This window comes from Musa acuminata, chromosome BXJ3-1 (assembly GCF_036884655.1).
Source record: "Musa acuminata AAA Group cultivar baxijiao chromosome BXJ3-1, Cavendish_Baxijiao_AAA, whole genome shotgun sequence".
Classification (NCBI taxonomy): Eukaryota; Viridiplantae; Streptophyta; class Magnoliopsida; order Zingiberales; family Musaceae; genus Musa; species Musa acuminata.
In genome coordinates, this window is record NC_088349.1 from 1 (window position 1) to 16,418 (window position 16,418).

Here is a 16,418-nt window from a genome sequence, read left to right on the forward strand (position 1 = left end):
TTAACTGATGATCAAAGATGAAATGTCATTGAGGTTTTAGGTAGAAGAGTAACTTTGATTTGTCAAACATATATTTTGGTTGAGATGAAGTTGCTAATGTTGTTTTCTAAAACAATTTTTTTATTTAACTATAAGAAATTGATCTAATGTTGTTGTTGCTGAAAATTCTTACTTTGTTTCATTGATATAATTGTTAGCTAAACACCAATTCCTGTTATTTTTCGCATGCTCAAAACAGTGGTTATGTTGCTCCTATGGTTGCATAATATTAACAGATGACTTCAGAATAATTTTTGCTGGTTATTTATCAAGATCTAACTACAAAATATATTTATTTTCATCACTAATTTTGCCTTTGGCAACAAAATATGTATCACTTCCAATATTGATTGTAACAACAACAGCATCTATTGCTAAAACTCTTGAGCAAGAATTTTTATTTTAAAGTAAAAAAAATCTTTTTATCTAAAGGTTAATTTTATATAATTTGGAGGTATTTTAATCACCAACATCTTATATTTGTTTGACAGGAATGTAAATGCTGATTCACTTATAGAGTATGCTTTTAGAGCAAAAAGTCAAAACTTTTCTTATTTTAAAATTAGGTAAGAGTGGAAATATATGCCCACAGGTTTTGCTAAGGATAATTTTTTCCCTATCTGGCTTCTTAAAACAAGGCAAATCAAATTAGAAGATAATAATTTTGATCAATAGATCTGCATGAAAAAAATGAGATCACAAAATAAACTGGCTACAGTAATTTCTTTTGTGAAATGTACATCACTTCCTATGGTTTTTGTGATGATTTCTCCCCTCACACTTGATTGTTTTATTTTGTAGCCTTGCTGCTCTTTGCTGCTGCTTTCTTATTGATGAGTGTTGCTGTGATCCATCCATCCTATTTATCTGCTGATATCACTGCTCAATCTTGAAGTATTTGCTGCCTTTAAACACACTTGAAGTTTCTGCTGTGAAGCTGTAATCAAGCTTGAAAGTGTTTCAGCATCTTTATTTAGAGAAACTTCCATAAAATTATGTTCTATTGTGGTTAGTAGTGATAGTCCCAACAACATTAATAAGTAGTTTCATGGAAGAATCTGATTACTATAGTTGACACATTTGCTATTCATATCTTATCTTTTAGAACCATTAGGAGTTTCAAAACTGAAATTAACATTAACCAACATTTTTTTGGATGGATAATTTTAGCATCATTTATCACGAACTAGCTCGATAAATTAACCCTCGCATTAACTCGATAGATCAACGAATGCCTGCCTAGCTATAGTAGACTCATCTAGTCCTTACAAACCGAGATTACGCGATGAGAGTATTTGTTCTTTGGTAAGGTACTCCCAAAATGATAAATCTTAAAATATATTAAATGCATATGATCACCACACCTTAAGATCTTAATTAATGCTTTAAATTATTATTATTATTCTAAAAATTTTCATGATTTTGACATGGTCGAACAGTTTCTTGAAATCAAATTAATCAAGTAATAGTCGAAGGGTTCTCATTTCTTTGTTGTTGACTACTGACTCCTTGGAGAGGCTACATGAAGTGGTCATTTACTGTCTTCAAAAGATCTGATTATGTGAACATGCAGTGACAAATACCAGTACAAGACCTCCCAAGTGCAGAACATTACCATTTAGGAATAGAGAATCTCTGATACAGAGTAAAATTCAAATTGATTGATGGCTACAGACAATTTTAATTGTCCATCATCAGTTGACTAAGTTAATGCTTCAAGCTTGATGTGTGAAAATGATTGCGCTCATCCAGGTTGCGCTAATGAGTCTTCACAATCACGCAACAAGCAGAAAGCAGATGGCACGATATGGTCGCTGTCGCTGCAATATGATCCCTTGTGAAATTTTGTCAGCAGAAAGCATAATTTTTTACTCACATTTGATGGAACGATATATGTGTCGCACGAACAGCAAAGAAGCACGAAAACCGACAGTCCCGAGCATAAGGAAGAATCCATAACAAATGCAAGTCATGTAACCAAAAAAGAATGATGTTTGCATGAAGCCCGACATGTCTGATCTCGCGTGATAGTAGTATATGCAGTAGAAGAAGATGAATACGCCGGTGGAGCCTCCACAAAGAACAGACCTGCAGAAGATAATGTGATGTTTTAAGACTGAAGAATCAACATCAGATGGTCTTTACATTATGCATGTAAAGGAAGATAAGGGATAAATGACTGTAGAACTTTTTTCATTAGCAAATAACAAATAAAATTATACAGAGCGGCAACCTTTATTTTGAGATGTTGTATAAAAACTGATCCAGCTATTTGCACTCAGCAGTCAGATAATACAAGATTTCAGCAGCATATAGGACACCTTTCTATTACGGTTTTGGTCAGAAACAGCAAGGTTTATTTTCATATATACACCCTCGAGCCCCCCCAGATTACATGACATAGATTAGTATGACCGAGAGATCTAAAAGCTTTTAGTTCTTTGTCATGCATAGTTGTGACCTCCACTTATGATTACTGTTATTCAGAAAATATGATGAATAAGTATTACATTTATGTTCAAACAATTGTAATCACATCTTCATGATTGGAGAAAATGTTGACATGTTGGAAGTTACCTGAAAAAAGTTGATTTTGTATGGCACTATAACCTTAACAATTACAAGTCTTTCGCAGCACAAGTTTTCTTCCATCTAATGCATTTTTCCTAAGATTCCAATAGAAATTGATCAATGTACAATTGTTGGATTGCCACAGTGTCCTCCACTCAAGTAACTAATATCCTCATCAGAAATTTGATCTGTCTATTAGGTTTTAATATTGCATTAGATATACAGCTTCAGATAAGGTTAAATCATGTAAGCTGCTCCTAATATGCAAATGTTTATAACTCTTTGGTGCATATCTATGAAATCCTCTCATCATGTCCATTGCCAGCTTTGACAACCAATCAATCATCGAAAATCAGTATGATATTGGCATCTAATTAGTCATTCACTTAGGATGAGGAAACAAAGCATTCAATCAGGTAAAACTCTGACCATCAAACATATGATCAGCTGCAGCGCACTTTTAATTCTTTTTCCATTTAATCTAGCAAATTTAAAAGATACCAGAACGGCAATGTCTTCCGAATTAGTGGACTTGGTTTTCGTAGAGGTGGATAGAAATCTAATTTTAATTTAAGACAGGCGTTCATTCATTTCCATAGGGTTTTTCTGTTTAGAAGACAATATCAATAATAATAAGAGGGGTCATTGTTCAACTAAAAGGAATCTCCGTGTGGTTGCAATATTGAAAAGTTAGTTCTTCACCAGAGACTTCTGTTAGGTTGACATGATTAAATTCTTAAGGGATATGAATTAAAAATGAACCCACAAGGTATGGAGGAGGAAACAAAGGAAAGGAATAAGGTATATTTAGTTATCTACTACCCACATGATAGACGAAAACTTGAAGCCCATGGAAACTCTTGTAAACTGTGTCAATTAAAATGAATGAAATAACATTAGAAGTTCTTGAAAGATGAACTGAAATAAAACCTTAATGTATGCCATGATTCAAAAAACTCTCGACTCAAGACAACTAAATGACAAAAGAGGTACAACATTTACAAATATGTTCAAGCACGATAGTTTCAAGATGGCAAAACAGACTGCAGTGTCTATGCTAGACCAACTAAATGGTAGAATTATCTAGTAGAATGGAGAAGGCCAGATACTTACCTCCACCACCACCCGTGATCCTCTGCTGCAAGTTGGAAATATGTCAATGCAACAGTGATGAACGCTGTGACAATTATAAGAATGATGAAAACAATAAATAGGATACTATATATTGTATATATTTTGTGACCCCACACGCTAGCAAATATATAGTAGAGTTCTACATAGATGGCACTAAAAGGAAGGAATCCTGCCATTGCCATCTGAGGTATGGTGCCTCGATACCATGCCAATTCAGGAATTTCTCTTGGGTACTTGTTGGTACGGCATGGAGCTTGGAATTCAGTTTTGCTGTTTTTACCAGTCACCCCACCCAATATGAGCAAAGGGGAAGTAACCAATGCCCATATAAGTAGAATCACAAGGATGGTTCCAAATGGCAGAGCTGCAGTTGCGCTATATGTAATAGCAACAGTGTTCAGGAAGAAGAATGTCAAGAACAAGGGACCACAAAATAAGCAGCCAGTCAACAACAAATTCCTCACCTGCAGTCAAATAGAGGCAAAGATAATTAACCCATGCAGACTACAAGTGGTATGACGAGAAATTAATGCTGAAGCAACTTCTTACCCAATTAGTCCCTTCGAGCTGCATATAGAAGGAGCTCGCAGTGTAACCAGCGATACCAGAAGTCAGAGCATAGATGACAACAAGAGCTGTGTAAAGGGCTCCCCGATTGTATGGGTAGAACACACCAACAAGTGCAAGAAGGAAGATGAACATTGTACTAGTCATGAGACAAAAGTATCAGATGATATTAACAGAAATCAGCATTAGAAGAGGTTAGTGAGAGCTCTTACAGCACTAGGAGCTGAGTTCCAGAACCAATAATAGCTGAAAACAAAGACTTGTTCTTTGGAAATCGGAAGACGTCTCCATGGATATATTTCCATCCAGAATCCTCTTGATCTTCAAGAGACTCCTCAATGAGAGAATATCTTCATGATGATAGTATTTTAGTGGCAGATGAAATAGTGAACATAAGGAAATATGCTTCAAAATGAAAACCATGGAGTCTATATATCTTACTTTACAAAATCGTTTTTGAGCACACGCATGAGAATCGTAGCAAGAAACCCAGTCAGAAGAAGGACAGTCACACATGAATTAACAATTGAGAACCAATGAATCTCTAAATGTTGAGGCATAGAGGATGTCCTTGAGTACTTTGCCATCCTTTCTTCAAAAGATATGTCAGTATTTTTCCATGTCACAGAATATAAAAACTCGACATCCAATTTCCTATCCTCCGAGATATCCACATTAATATTGGGGTCTGTTTGTACATTGATCTCTATGACCCGATCATCATTGTAAAGGATATTGAAGTGGATGTGTTTAAAGAGAAAGTACTTGTCTTTGCCCGAATCAGTCTTGACCTCCTCAATCTTGCCCAGAAAACCCCATAAAGGCAGATCATCATAATACATTTCAAAGTAATAGTCCTTTGATACAGCATGTCTGAACTTTGCAACATCTTCTTTTGACAAGTTTTTTTTACAAAGAGACTTTGACCGCTGCTCCTCCAGAAAATTTAATTCGTACGGTGCATCGACCAAACGATCACCATTTAGAACTTCCCCAAGGGCTTCCGTCTTTTCGGTAACATGCTCTAAATCAACAAAGTTTTGTAAAGAGTTGTACACACTAACAAACATAAATAGTGTTGCTAACAGACTCAAGCAGCTCAGATGTCGATGGAACAGTAAGGATAAGTGAATAACCTGGTGAGCAGAATGGCAAGTCATAGTAACGATATGTCTCGCTGCAGATGCAAAAGGGAAATGACTGTCACATTCAAGAAACACTGAAATGTTAAAAGTAAATGATAAATATCCTAAAACAAAAGCATCATTAAAAAAATGCCAAAGACAGGGTCAAAGGCAGCAGAATTAACAGGGCCTGGTAATCTATAAGGCTATTAACAAGCGACCTCCCAATCCAACCAGCCGAACTGATACCACTACAATATGAAGCACACCAAAGTATAAAATCCCTGAGATTTAATAGAGTTTGGTTTTTCATAAAAGAAACTATTGAGAAACCAAAATAACAATCGATGGTAAAGGATTGGAAACACTGCTAAAACATGAAGCACTCAAAAATTAGCTTTGACTGATCGGACTCAGAAATCAAGAAGCATGCCAAAGCGGGAAATCTTTTAAGCTTTGACATGATCCAAGATCACAAATCCCTAATGTTGAATGCGGAATTTGACTTATTTAATGAAAAAGCAACTATCCACGCGAATCAAAATAAGCTTACAAAACAGTAAACGATCGGAGCGACGAAAACACGAAGCATGCGAAATCAAAGACGATTTTTAGCTTTGACGCTTAATGGAGACTTGGGTATTTCTATCGATAAAACAAAAACCACCGACTAAGAGAAATAAAATGAAACTACAAAAGCGAATCATGATCCTGCGTTCATTCTAAATCACAAAACCAGCAAACAGATGATCGCATTCTTGAAGAAAAGCAAGGGACGCAGACAAAGATCTATTCGCTTCAAATGATGCGCAAAATAAAAAAGCAAATTCAGCGACGAAGGAGGAATTCGAAACCGATAATGACGCAAGAATCGAAAGGAAATCACCTGGGGTTGTGGAAAGGTCCGACCTTATTGGCAAATAGGGGGACATGATCACCCTCTTTGTACCTATGATTGGTTCCATCAGCTCCCACCCTCAAACCACAAGCCATTACGAGAAGAACGAACGTAGATAACTCCATCTTCAAGATCCTCGAACCTGAAATCGATCAAATAAAACTCCAAATCAGCCCTCAAATCCATACATTTCGCTGAGGCTTTCTAACCGATGCTCACCTTCGTTCCCGAGCCGAGGAAGACCGAAGGGGGCGATCGGCTCGCTGGTGGATAGGCACGTGCGAGAGTCCATTTCTAATTATATATATATATATACATAATGCAACGATAAATTCTAATTAGTCTAATTAATTTGGGGGCTTACAGAACAGGAAACACGCTTCTTGGATTCGATTCAAGAATCGAATCTGTCCAATCCCGCGCGGCCATTGCCTATATAGTCGTATCCCTCTCCTCTCCCACTCTCGCTCTGTCTTCTCGCCTGCCTCTCGCCTCTCCTCTGTTCCATTCTCCTTCTCCTCCTCCTAGTTGATTTCCTCACCTCTCTTCGTCAAGAAACCGTTTTTAGTCGTCCATGGATCCCGTCGACGTCGTTCCGAGTGGTTACAGGTTCCTTCCCACGGCGGAGGAACTCGTGGTCGACTACCTCGCCAACTGCATTGCCGGGACACCGCTCCCTAGCCGCGCTGTCGCCTTCGCCGATGTCTACGGCACCGAGCCGTGGAATCTTCTCTGCAGCGATCGACAGGAGGGCTATTTCTTTGCTGAGCGCAAGCCCAAGAACAGCGGCGGCTCGCGCGTCGATCGAAAGGCCGGCACCGGTTCTTGGACTCTGAACAAAAAGCAAGAACCCGTCAAGTCCATCGTCGACGGGCGCGATATGGTGGTGGGACGAAAGAGCTTCCTCTCCTTCAACGATGGCCGGCGGAAAAACTCCGGGTGGGTCATGTACGAGTATGAGATGTGTTCCTCCGGCTTCGAGAGACGAGTTCTCTGTCACGTTAAGAAGAGTTCGCATCATGCCATCTCCGGCGGCAATTTCATCAAAAAGGTTGAGTCGACGTTCACGGAGGCCGCGACAGAGACGGTCTCCGGCGGCAGCCTCGTTGGGCAGAAGAGAAATAGAGAGGAATCTTCTGCTCTCTCAGCAAAAGCATCGACTCTCGCAAAGAAGCCAGCACATTCATTGCAGTCCGACGTCTCACCACCTCCAACCGCGGTGGTGCAACATCCCATATCGGCTCGTCCTGTGACACCCCCGGAGAGTCGTCTTTCCTCGGTCGACTCAGTTGCACCGAACGAAGCCGGAGTCCCATCCGCCGCTCTATCGTCAACGGATGTCGGCGGAGGTGAGCCCTTGATAACTGTGGAAGAACTCGAAGCATTCTTGGCTTCGCCTTCGCCCTCGGTCGATCTTGGCGATGAACAGAACTGCATCGACGATGCTTTCTTCACCCGAGAGGTTGAAGCCTCCTTGATGTCGGATGACACCGACACAGCCTCGAATACCATCCCGAAGGCCTCGCCGTCAGGCCTTGTCGATCCTCGCTTGATGCCCGATGACACTCGAATTGATTCGACCACGGTCGTAGAGGTTTCCTCGTCATCGTCGTCGATCGACTTTGTCGCGTGTGAGAAGATGTACTTCACCGACGATCCCTTCTTTTGGAGCCTGGAAGAGGTCCATGCATTCCTGATGTCCGATGACACCTTCGCTGCATCGACTACGGAACAAATGGCGTGCGTGGACGATGCTCGCTCGACAACCCCGAAAGCGTTGCAAGCCTCGTTGATTTCTGATGGCACCGGCACTGATTCGACCACGGCCGAAGTGGTTTCGTCGTCATCGTCGAACGAATTTGTTGGGTGTGAGCAGACGGAGAACGTAGTTGATGTCGACGACTTCATGCAAGAGATTGATGCCCTCATGAAGTCCGATGACACACCTGTGGATTCGGCAATGATCTCGTGGCTGGAGCAATAGCTTGGAAAGCTTGTATGGAAAATGTTGTTTGTTCATGTATATCATAATACTGGAAGGAAAAGAAAATTCATGTTCATGCAAATATTGGCGACAATAAAGTTCAATTTTCATCCCATGTATTGTTGTTTCCTTTATACGTTGCTGTTTATATGAAATGGTGTAGCTAATGAACTCATAATTTGAGATATCACTGTCTCGTCCTCATGCATCAACATATCATAGTTGGTCACCGTCCTCAGGGAGAAACAGTCATGGGTCGGTTGACCATATATCAAAGTCAGACATTTGGATGATTGCTGTCACCAAATATTGACTTCTACTAACCATCATCATCCAGTAAATCATTTTTATGTGATCCATGATGTTGTTATTGTGGAGATTTAAAGGATACTGATGAAGCCCTCCTGTAGCTGAACAGTGTATTTGATTGTTCATTGACATCACTTTAAAACTTGAATGATCAAGAAAAAGAGAACAACAGAGCTGGCAACTGTATTGAAATAGATTTTGTGCACACCATTTCCTCTCATAATCTTGCATATATTTAGCAGCATATGCATACCATCGCCAAATTGGCAATGACTACATAATACCAACAAATTGATATTTCAACAGCATAGAGATAATCAGTGAAGTTCAGTTAAAAAAAACTGGTATCTATTCTCTTAATTCGCACACCAACGATAGTCCGATTGCCTTCTTTAATGTTTCGATACAATAGACAGGTTTAGAAGTTTGAGCAAATCTGTGCAGAGGATGCCACCATCAATGCCAATCTCCACAACACCAGTTGCACAGGTATGCAGATCCCTTGGAGCATCGCACCATCAGACATCCTCTCCGTGGGCAACTCCAGCAATCGGGTTTCCAGCATCTAATTTGGCAGCAACAGTTGGTCGTGAAGGTGGTGGAGCTGGTGGTTGCGACAGCTTTGGCAGGGAGTTTGAGAGTTTGCCGGATCTTCTTGAGCCGGGTTGCAGTCGTGAGGTTCTCCATTTCCCGAATAAACTTGCACCATCAGACATCCTCTCCGTGGGCAGCCGGATCTTCTTGTATAAGTTCGAAAGTTCTTATACAATGGAAAAACATCAACCAAAGTCAATCTACATCAGCATTGTTAAGGATTTAAATGCTACTATTTCACAAAGAAAGCTTTTAAATTCTTCTCAACAGAAAGAATCAAGCCACCGGTTGTTTGCAGGACAAAAGGTGATGAAATTAAGACAAAGCACTTACATGAATTACAAAAACTGGGCACTTGACCTTTTTAATTTTGTCAATGTTCTGCATCAAAAGGCAGACCAATTAGTAGCTAAAATCACTGACCAATCTAAGAGTACGAGTAAAAAGATTGTGGTCAAAGACTCAAAGCAAGAGGCACACTTTATAAATGTCAAAGCAGAACGAGAATTTCAAATGGCAAACCACACGAAGACCTGACAGTATAGCACTGTGAAGTACTACGCCTCACAGTCTCGGCAAGTGAGCTGCCAAATGCAATGTGGGACCGCAACCGACAGATTGGCCATACAAGATCAAATCTTCCTGACCGGCTCCATATTCTGTTTGCAGACACTGGTACACTGTCTCGATATCTGCTTATGTGTGGTATTCGCTTGGCTAAACACCATATAGAAATGCATGGTAGATTAATTCGACGGCTGTGCAAACCTAGAAAGTTAGACAATGAAAGGAAACACAAGATCACAAAAATTGAAATGAGTCCTTGGAAATCCAATGAATAACAAAATACTAAAAATACTAACAAAACTTAGCATAAATGTCTCGATGGCTCTCCCAAATCTAGATCACATAGAAACAAAAACACTTGCAACAAGACTGGTTTTGATTGAGAGTCCCACTGGCACCCCAAACCCCAACCCACCACCCCACTCCCCCTCCTCCAAAAACCCCCCACCCAAAAAATTTAGATCACCCTCAGCAAACTATTTATCTCAAGAAAATAGCCTACCTTACCAATAGATGCTCCATATCCTGAATAGTCATATCTGCATGTTACAACAAGAAAGCAAACACCATTATATAATACTTCTAAAGCAACGAAAACACAAAGAATAAGTCAATAAACAAGTGACTTATTTTCTGCTTCCTATGCTTTGAAAGAAAATTTTGGAGGATGCAAAACAAGCATAATATTGAACACATTCCATAAAAAATCTTCAAATTGTTTATAAACATTCAACTTTTCTTGAGTTTTGCTATTGATATGTTGTGATATATTCATATACTTCTTCACAGATACTTGAATACTGCTAATCATCAAATAATTACATAAACATTATTATAAACACCTTTGTCGCCTTCCAACCTGATATAAACCGATATAATGATTTGACATAGAACAGAAACAAAATTAAGAAATTACTACTATAAAGGATTCTAGTAAACTAACCTTATAAGGGAGGATGAGGAAAATCAACTCCTTACCGTGGAGAAAACATTTACAATACTTGAAGATATTGTCATATTTTTATTATTCCATAGGCTTAGAGGAGGTCATCATTTATACTAGTTCTAGGCCTTAGAAAACTAACCAACTAACAGTGTGAGATAATTGAAAAAAACATAAAAATTAACAATGTGGGATAAAAAAAGTGATAAGTGGGTAGCCTTAGGCTCTTGGAAAATAGTCTCCTTCTACTTGTTCCGTACTAATCACCTCTAATTGAGAAAAATCTCATCCTCGAGTTTATATCTGAATACAATGGATTCTCATTTGAAAAAAATTCATATAAGTCTACAACATTGAAGGTCTTTGAAATTCCCCAATCATCTGGTAAATCAATCACATAAGCATTGTTATTAATTTTCTTTAAGAATTTATGGGGACCATACTTCTTCGACTTTAATTTGTTGTAAGTGCCTATGGGAAATCTATCTTTTCGCATGTACACCATAACTATATTTCTTTCCTCGAACACTTTCTCTCTCCTGTGCGGCTGTGCTTATCAACTGCTTCCTTGTACCTGGCAATAGTAGCTTTCAACTTCTTCACATTAGCTTGGGTTGATTATATTTGCTCAGCCATGTTGTTAGCTGCTACACACATATCAAGAGTTTTTTGTAGGCAAACTAAATTTAGAACATGCTTCGGCACTTTCTTGTAAACAATAGAGAACGGTGACGCTACAATAAAACTATGAATTATGCTGTTATAGGCAAATTCAGTTTGTGCGAGGGTGAAACCTCATTGTCTTGGTTTGTCACCACATATACAACGAATCAAGTTTCCAAAAGTTCTATTAGTTACTTATGTCTGAACATCAGTTTGTGGGTGTGCTGTGCTACTAACAAATAAAATTATAAAACTTTTTTCACTAGCAATTAATAAATAAAATTATATAGAGCAGCAACCTTTATTGTGAGCTGTGCTACTCAGCAGTCAGCTAATACAAGATTTCTGCAGCATATGGGACACCATTCTATTATGGTTCTAGTCAGAAACAGCAAGGTTGATTTTCGTATATACATCCTCAAGCTCCTCAGATGACATGACATAGATTAGGAAGTCCGAAAGATCTAAAAGCTTGTAATTCTCTGTCATACACAGCTGTGACCTCCACTTATGATTACTGTTATTCAGAAAATATGATGAATAAGTATTACATATATGCTAAAACAAATGTAATCACATCTTCATGAATGGAGAAAATGTTGACATGTCGGGAGTTACCTGCTAAAAAGTTGATTTTGTTTGGCACCATAACCATAGCAATTACAAGTCCTTCGTAGCACAAGTTTCCTTCCAACTAATGCATTTTTCCTAAGATTCCAATAGGAATTGATCAATGGATAATTGTTGGATTGCGATAGTGTCCTCCACTCAAGTAACTAATATCCACATCCGAAATTTGATGTGTCTCTTAAGGTTTTTAATATTGCATTAGATATACAGCTTTAGATAAGGCTAAATCATGAAAGCTTCTCCTAATATGCAAGCGTTTATAACTCTTTGAATCATATATATGAAATCCTCTCATCAAATCCATTTCCAGCTTTGACAACCAATGAATCATCGAAAATCAGTAAGATATTGGCATTTAATTAGCCATTCACTTAGGATGATGAAAAAAAGCATTCAATCGGGTAAAACTCTGACCATCAAACATATGATCAGCTGCAGCGCACTTTTCATTCTTTTTTCATTTAATCTGGCAAATATAAAAGATAGCAGAGCGGCAATGTCTTCCGAATTAGCGGACTTGGTTTTCGTACAGGTGGATAGAAATCTAATTTTAATTTAAGACAAGAGTTCATTCATTTCCATAAGGTTTTTCTGTTTAGAAGACAATATCAATAATAATAAGAGGGGTCGTTGTTCAACACAAAGGAATCTCCAAGTGGTTGCAATATTGAAAAGTTAGTTCTTCACCAGAGACACTTCTGTTAGGTTGACTCGATTAAATTCTTATGGGATATGAATTAAAGATTAACACACAATGTATGGAGGAAACAAAGGAAAAGAATAAGGTATATCTAGTTATCTACTACCCACATGATAGACGAAAACATGAAGCCCATGGAAACTCTTGTAAACCGTGTCAATTAAAATGAATGAAATAGCACTAGAAGTTCTTGAAAGATGAACTGAAATAAAACCTTAATGTATGCCATGATTCAAAGAACCCTTGACTCAAGACAACTAAATGACAAAAGAGGTACCGCATTTACAAATATGTTCAAGCATAACAGTTTCAAGATGCAAAAACAGACTGCAGTGTCTTTGCTAGACCAACTGAATGGTAGAATTATCTAGTACAAAAGAGAAGGCCAGATACTTACCTCCACCACCACCCATGATCCTCTGCTGCAAGTTGGAAATATGTCAATGCAACAGTGATGAACACTGTGCCAATTATAAGAATGACGAAAACAATAAAAAGCATACTATATATTGTATATATGTTGTGACCCCACACTCTAGCAAATATATAGTAGAGTTCTACTTCTACATAGATGGCACTAAAAGGAAGGAATCCTGTCATTGCCATCTGAGGTATGGTGCCTCGATACCATGCCAATTCAGGAATTTCTCTTGGGTACGTGTTGGTACGGCATGGAGCTTGGAATTCAGTTTTGCTGTTTTTACCAGCAACCCAACCCAATATGAGCAAAGGGGAAGTAACCAATGCCCATATAAGTAGAATCACAAGGATGGTTCCAAATGGCAGAGCTGCAGTTGCGCTATATGTAATAGCAACAGTGTTCAGGAAGAAGAATGTCAAGAACAAGGGACCACAAAATAAGCAGCCAGTCAACAACAAATTCCTCACCTGCAGTCAAATAGAGGCAAAGATAATTAACCCATGCAGTCTACAAGTGGTATGACTAGAAATTAATGCTGAAGTTACTTCTTACCCAATTAGTCCCTTAGAGCTGCATATAGAAGGAGCTCGCTGTGTAACCAGCGATACCAGAATTCAGAGCATAGAAGACAACAAGAGCTGTGTCAAGGGCTCCCCGATTGTATGGGTAGAACACACCAACAAGTGCAAGAAGGAAGATGAACATTGTACTAGTCATGAGACAAAAGCATCAGATGATATTAACAAAAATCAGCATTAGAAGAGGTTAGTGAGAGCTCTTACAGCACTAGGAGCTGAGTTCCAGAACCAATAATAGCTGAAAACAAAGACTTGTACTTTGGAAATCGGAAGACGTCTCCATGGATATATTTCCATCCAGAATCCTCTTGATCTTCAAGAGACTCCTCAATGAGATAATATCTTCATGATGATAGTATTTTAGTGGCAGATGAAATAGTGAACATAAGGAAATATGCTTCAAAATGAAAACCATGGAGTCTATATATCTTACTTTACAAAATCATTTTTGAGCACACGCATGAGAATCGTAGCAAGAAACCCAGTCAGAAGAAGGACAGTCACACATGAATTAACAATTGAGAACCAATGAATCTCTAAATGTTGAGGCATAGAGGATGTCCTCGAGTACTTTGCCATCCTTTCTTCAAAAGATATGTCAGTATTTTTCCATGTCACAGACTATAAAAACTCGATATCCAATTTCCTATCCTCCGAGATATCCACATTAATATTGGGGTCCGTTTGTACATTGATCTCCATGACCCGATCATCATTGTAAAGGATATTGAAGTGGATGTGTTTAAAGAAAAAGTACTTGTCTTTGCCCGAATCAGACTTGACCCCCTCAATCTTGCCCAGGAAACCCCATAAAGGCAGCTCATCATAATACATTTCAAAGTAATAGTCCTTTGATACAGCATGTCTGAACTTTGCAACATCTTCATTTGACAAGTTATTTTTACAAAGAGAGTTTGACTGCTGCTCCTCCAGAAAATCTAATTCGTACGGTGCATCGACCAAACGATCACCATTTAGAACTTCCCCAAGGGATTCCGTCTTTTCGGTAACATGCTCTAAATCAACAAAGTTTTATAAAGAGTTGTACACACTAACAGACGTATAAATAGTGTTGCTAACAGACTCATGCAGCTCAGAAGTCGATGGAACAGTAAGGATCAGTGAATAACCTGGTGAGCAGAATGGCAAGTCATAGTAACGATATGTATCGCTGCAGATGCAAAAGGGAAATGACTGTCACATTCAAGAAACACTGAAATGTTAAAAGTAAATGATAAATATCCTAAAACAAGAGTATCATTAAAAAATGCCAAACACAGGGTCAAAGGCAGCAGAATTATCAGGGCCTGGTAATCTATAAGGCTATTAACAAGCGACCTAACAATCCAACCAGCAGAACTGATACCACTACAATATGAAGCACACCAAAGTATAAAATCCCTGAGATTTAATAGAGTTTGGTTTTTCACAAAAGAAACTATTGAGAAACCAAAATAACAATCGATAGTAAAGGATTGGAAACACTGCTAAAACATGAAGCACTCAAAAATTAGCTTTGCTTGATCGGACTCAGATATCAAGAAGCATGCCAAAGCGGGAAATCTTTTAATCTTTGACATGATCCAATATCACAAATCCCTATTCTTGAATGCGGAATTTGACTTATTTAATGAGAAAGCAACAATCCACGCGAATCAAAATAAGCTTGCGAAACAGTAAACGATCGGAGCGACGAAAACACGAAGCATGCGAAATCAAAGACGATTTTTAGCTTTGACGCTTAATGGAGACTTGGGTATTTCGATCGATAAAACAAAAACCACCGACTAAGAGAAATAAAATGAAACTACAAAAGCGAATCATGATCCTGCGTTCATTCTAAATCACAAAACAAGCAAACAGATGATCGCATTCTTGAAGAAAAGCAAGGGACGCAGACAAAGATCTATTCGCTTCAAATGATGCGCAAAATAAAAAAGCAAATTCAGCGACGAAGGAGGAATTCGAAACCGATAATGACGCAAGAATCGAAAGGAAATCACCTGGGGTTGTGGAAAGGTCCGACCTTATTGGCATATAGGGGTACATGATCACCCTCTTTGTACCTATGATTGGTTCCATCAGCTCCCACCCTCAAACCACAAGCCATTACGAGAAGAACGAACGTAGATAACTCCATCTTCAAGATCCTCGAACCTGAAATCGATCAAATAAAACTCCAAATCAGCCCTCAAATCCATACATTTCGCTGAGGCTTTCTAACCGATGCTCACCTTCGTTCCCGAGCCGAGGAAGACCGAAGGGGGCGATCGGCTCGCTGGTGGATAGGCACGTGCGAGAGTCCATTTCTAATTATATATATATATACATAATGCAACGATAAATTCTAATTAGTCTAATTAATTTGGGGGCTTACAGAACAGGAAACACGCTTCTTGGATTCGATTCAAGAATCGAATCTGTCCAATCCCGCGCGGCCATTGCCTATATAGTCGTATCCCTCTCCTCTCCCACTCTCGCTCTGTCTTCTCGCCTGCCTCTTGCCTCTCCTCTGTTCCATTCTCCTTCTCCTCCTCCTAGTTGATTTCCTCACCTCTCTTCGTCAAGAAACCGTTTTTAGTCGTCCATGGATCCCGTCGACGTCGTTCCGAGTGGTTACAGGTTCCTTCCCACGGCGGAGGAACTCGTGGTCGACTACCTCGCCAACTGCATTGCCGGGACACCGCTCCCTAGCC

At 39.0% G+C, this 16,418-nt stretch overlaps 1 protein-coding gene and 1 non-coding gene across 2 annotated transcripts; both read right to left on the reverse strand.

Moving 5' to 3' along the window:
* Positions 1–1,629: 1,629 nt before the first annotated feature.
* Positions 1,630–6,526, reverse strand: LOC135628419 (transmembrane 9 superfamily member 2-like). The gene is made up of 7 exons (XM_065135055.1): positions 6,322–6,526; positions 5,448–5,488; positions 4,753–5,335; positions 4,524–4,661; positions 4,294–4,450; positions 3,724–4,208; positions 1,630–2,127 (listed from the first exon to the last, which is right to left on the reverse strand). Exons 1-7 carry the CDS (start codon positions 6,456–6,458, stop codon positions 1,908–1,910), a joined length of 1,761 nt encoding a protein of 586 aa, XP_064991127.1. The 5' UTR covers positions 6,459–6,526; the 3' UTR covers positions 1,630–1,907.
* Positions 6,527–9,554: 3,028 nt separating this feature from the next.
* Positions 9,555–15,918, reverse strand: LOC103980949 (transmembrane 9 superfamily member 2). The gene is made up of 10 exons (XR_010493138.1): positions 15,726–15,918; positions 14,853–14,893; positions 14,156–14,738; positions 13,927–14,064; positions 13,697–13,853; positions 13,121–13,611; positions 12,012–12,101; positions 11,693–11,910; positions 10,290–10,326; positions 9,555–9,988 (listed from the first exon to the last, which is right to left on the reverse strand). It is a non-coding gene; the product is annotated as a transmembrane 9 superfamily member 2 (transcript).
* Positions 15,919–16,418: the final 500 nt, after the last annotated feature.